At 52.5% G+C, this 4,476-nt stretch overlaps 1 protein-coding gene across 1 annotated transcript; it reads right to left on the reverse strand.

The window, feature by feature from the left end:
- Positions 1–472: 472 nt before the first annotated feature.
- Positions 473–2,809, reverse strand: Hry (bHLH transcriptional repressor hairy). Its single transcript, XM_076385460.1, has 3 exons — positions 2,261–2,809; positions 1,815–1,910; positions 473–1,622 (listed from the first exon to the last, which is right to left on the reverse strand). Exons 1-3 carry the CDS (start codon positions 2,411–2,413, stop codon positions 786–788), a joined length of 1,086 nt encoding a protein of 361 aa, XP_076241575.1. The 5' UTR covers positions 2,414–2,809; the 3' UTR covers positions 473–785.
- Between the last annotated feature and the right edge of the window lie 1,667 nt (positions 2,810–4,476).

A 4,476-nucleotide genomic window follows, 5' to 3' on the forward strand; every position in this document is an offset into this window, starting at 1 on the left:
ATATTTATTTGATACTCTTGCAGTAATAAGCGTCGATCTTTTCTATTCTCACAATAGAGAGGAATTATAAATTTAATTTCTCTGCACTCATATAAATATAAATAGGACAATCGCATATCTCACAAATACACACGCATACATCCTCTCTCTCCCACGCACACCCGATCGTGACTCTTAACTAAACTACAAACTAAATCCGCGATAATTACAAAACGTTCCTCGTACTTGCAACGATACAGTAACACTCGCTTGGCGTTTTTTACGTACAAGAAACAGAATGGAAGACCTCGGTGATTCTTGTTGCATAAGGCACTTAAAATACAATATCCGACTAACGTATGTACAGAGGGCAGAAAGTAAAATTGGAAAGAATGCAAGATCGTACGGGTAGAACGAAATAACCGTAAACGAAAAGAACAAAATCTTGTTCACGACGCGAGGGATAACTTTACATTCTTCCGGTTCGCAAACGACTCAACAAAATAATAGAATATTTACAAGGCACTGTATAAGGCACTGCCTCATAGGCTACTGGCCGACTGTACGCACTCGGGAATTCAACTCGCGACTCTTCGTATCCTAGCTCGCAGGACGACACATTCTCTCTTTAACCCTAACGAAACAGGGTCCTGAAGCGATACGTGAGGAACAATATATTATCTGCGTCCCATAGGACTTCTCTCGCGGCGAACTGAACGACAAACCGATCCACGTGTCTTCAGTCGAAGCGTATCACTCGAGACTGTCTCTATCACCCAAAAGTCCACTCGAGAACCGAGACAGTTTTACCACGGCCTCCACGGTTTGTCTTCGACCTCGGGCACAACGCTCTTCCTCATCACCAGAGCAAGTGGTTTCTGGAGAGGTGGGCTGTAGACGCGGGGGTCGAACTCGGAGTCACTGGTATACCCATTAGCAGGGGACGTCGCGACGTCTCTGTGGCTGTTCCCCGTGTTGAACGCCGCCGATTGCTCGCGGAAGTTCGCTGGTGGTGCCTCGAACGCGACAGGACTAGCTGCCGAGGTGGACGTCGAGCTGGCCGACGAGGACGAGGAGGACGCCGACGCCGTGCTGGCCGTTCTCTGAGGAATTGGGATCAGAGTGGGCAGAGGCGAGGTTGGCGCTGGCGAGGAGGCTGGCGACGTGACTGGTGTCGCTTTTGCTCCCGCTGGAAGCACCAGGGCGATGTCTCCGTTTGGCAGTCTGGTTGGAACTAGCTGGAGGCCAGTGCCATTGGCGTTCGTGAAGAAGATCCCATTCGATTGCTGGACCTGGATCCTTGGGGTCGCGTCCACTTGAGGGAGGATGTGGACCTGGAGCTGGGTGGTCGGTGGCGCCGGTTGGACAGGCTGTTGATTCGTGGTCTGAGCGTTGGTGTTGTTCGCCTCGACTGGTCCAAGGCAGGAGGCCAAGTGGGCCATTAAACGTCTCTTCACAGAGGCGTCCAGGCCGGGAAACCTGCCAACCTCACCGGCGCATTCCGTGAAACCAGCTCGGAATTTGTTCAAGACATTCGGATCTGTCGCGGCGGCCAGGGCAACCTGTTGACGCTGGAGCGTCTCCAGGTGCTTCACCGTCATCTCCAGGATGTCCGCCTTCTCCAGCTTCGAGTGCCTTGCTGGCTGTAATCAGAAAGAAAATCCAGCGATTATGTAAGTGCTCGAGTGACTGGCGAGCAGTTGGCTCGAATTTCGCGTGAAAAATCAAGGGTAGAGACGTGTGACTGCTTTAAAAGCAGACAGTCGAAAGTCGTGGGAAGTTACGAGGAAGACGAGGCGTTGAAAATTTCAAGTATAAAGTACTGAGATACTTACGTCTTTCTTCATGGCATCGAGGATGAGAGTTTTCAAGTCATTGAGACAGTTGTTAATGCGGGCTCGTCGCCGTTTTTCCATGATCGGTTTATTACTCTGCAAAAGAAAGGAAAGACCAGGTCAGACTTGATATTTAGTTACCCCAATTTAGGATTATGTTTTAAGGGCACTGTGTCATATACCGAGCAAGGGACAACACAATGAAGAAAATGGTCTAATCTGTTGTGCCGCTATTTATTTAACTATCCTTGAAGTTACTTTTAAAACTGTCCTAAGACAAGTCAGACTCTACTTTGACGAGACCCACTAACTGGAGCAGGGTGTTCCAGTTTCGATCTACGTACCACCCTCATTTTATCAAGTATTGTGAGGGTATCTCCAGACCTCGCTGGAGGTATAAAAAAAATCCCCCTTAAAGTATCTAAAGTCTCAAAGGAGACACTAACCCGTCGATTCTCTCCAGATCTCCTAGTGGTAGTGGTCGTGGTGGTGGTTTGCGCAGGGGGCTGTCCAGCCTCCTGGGGCACGTGTTGCGCCGGCGGCGTGGCACCGACGGTGACACCGCCTGTCGGCATCGTGGCACCCACCCCTGTCACCATCTTCGATCACAAATCTTCAGCAATCGACGAACAGATGAACGGCGAGAAATCGCGTGCACAGTTTGCCGCGCGTATCACTGCACTGGTAATCCAAGAGTCCGTTGCGTATCCACTGAGTGTCTTTGGTTCGCTAGCCACGAGCGTAATCCAAGGTGGCTAGGCTAGCACGTGAAACTCGACAAGTTGCGTTTTAGACCGAGAACGCGGTAAGAGAACTAGACGTCCCTTGCTCGCTCTCGCTCGCAGACAGCAAGTCCGACCAGTCGGTTCAGGCGTCAGAGCACGACTGACCGTACGAACGACGAACGTCTTCTGTCGTCTCGCCGAAGCGTGCCACCCGATGGAATGCCTCGACGGAGGCGCTGCCACCCCGAGAGTGGGGGCAAACGCCGTTCAGCCAGGGAGAGGGGATAGCGCGTGACGGTTCAACCTGGGCTTCCCTCCACCACCCGAATTCCGACGGTCGGACGGCACCCGGCTTGCCTTTAACAGACCCCCACTTCGGGACCGAACCCCCTCCCCTGGCGTCTGGAACCGACAACCGTGGCGGGTTCCCTCGCGCGAACCCCCTCCATCGACCCTCGGATCGATCGGATTTTTGTGCACTGTCATCGAGTCGGTTCTTTTTTGAAAAATCTACTATGCGAGGTTTTCCTGGTGGCAGAGATTCGCTAGGGGGCTACTGGGGGTGGCTTAGATTTTGAGACTTTTTTTGGAACTATGAAGATCACTGTGACTACTTAAGGGTAACTCTAAAGGCTCAGAATACGTATGGTACTTTCATATTTTTTAAGAAGGTGAACATTTTGAAAACGTAGAGGAAGGTTCGCGAGGTTAGAGAAAGAGATCGATAGTGGACACAGTGATATATGAGCAGCACTCGACAAAGAACAACGCCACTCAGTGTTTTCCCCGGAGCGGGGCGATTAGTCTCGTGACGCGTATCGCGCGTCGAAAGGTCATTAGAACCGGCTGGTCGGTTCGCGCGCGTCGCGCTCCGTAGTGGTAATGGTAATTTCTAGACGGGGACGCGGGTATGCCCGACTACGAACGTCATCGGAGCTTATATCACGTTCTTCGAAAATAGCCGAGTGCCACCGTGTGTCGAGCGCGGACTGACGCACGCGCGCACCACTGGCACGTGCCTCCTACTCCCTCCCCACGTCTTTCGAAATTACTCTTTCTACTTGTGCGACCGATTAAACGCACGCCGCGGCATTTATCTCTCCCATACGTGCACGAATGCACGGCACGCACACGCGGATACCGCGTAACCACTACGCGATTGGTACTTGATTCAATTGGAATTACGCTTTCGTTATCGGGCTGCTGGGTTCTGAGATATTCAAAGATAGTTCAGAGGTTCTAACGAAGACAGTCTAGTAGACAGACATACTTCAAAGCTCCAAACTCGAAAATTGAAGACCTCTGAGGGTCCAGTGATAGAGGAACCAGACCCCCAAAGTGGAAGGCCCAGATGACACCCTAGAAAACATAGCATCGCAATTTTCCGACTTCCTGTCTGACTTTCGTTTCCAACGCGACTAGCCGCAGCGTGGCGGGAGGAATGTCTCCGAGGATGACTCCCCGCGTCGCGTCAACCACTTTCTACACCGATCCCCCAGCTATCTACGAGTATCTCTAGTCGAGAGAGCACAGACGTGTCAAAGCCTCGTGGAAAGATAATCAGCGGCCCCGCGTCGATGGTTCCGGCGCCGAGCGAGGCTAGCCAAGTATTCCCAGCCGCTGAACTCTGCCGCCCTACAAAGGATAGGAAACGAGCGCGAGGAGGGTGGCAGAGGGGAGTGGAAGGGGAAGCAAGCCCAGGAGTTCGTAGAAGCGCGCTGGGTGCGACGAGGACCGCCTCGGAGATCGCGCCCGTGTCGACGTGAGAGAGACGGAGGAGGGTGAAAAAGGTTAGAGGGGGTTGGAAGAGGACAGAGAAGTATGGGAGAGCGAAGGGGAAAGCAGGAGCGCGCGAGCGCCGAGGAGAGAGGCAACGCGACCTCCAAGAACGACAAGGGTTGACTGTAAGTAGAAGCGGGACAGATATCGGCGGCCGC

This window comes from Calliopsis andreniformis, chromosome 9 (assembly GCF_051401765.1).
Source record: "Calliopsis andreniformis isolate RMS-2024a chromosome 9, iyCalAndr_principal, whole genome shotgun sequence".
Lineage (NCBI taxonomy): Eukaryota > Metazoa > Arthropoda > Insecta > Hymenoptera > Andrenidae > Calliopsis > Calliopsis andreniformis.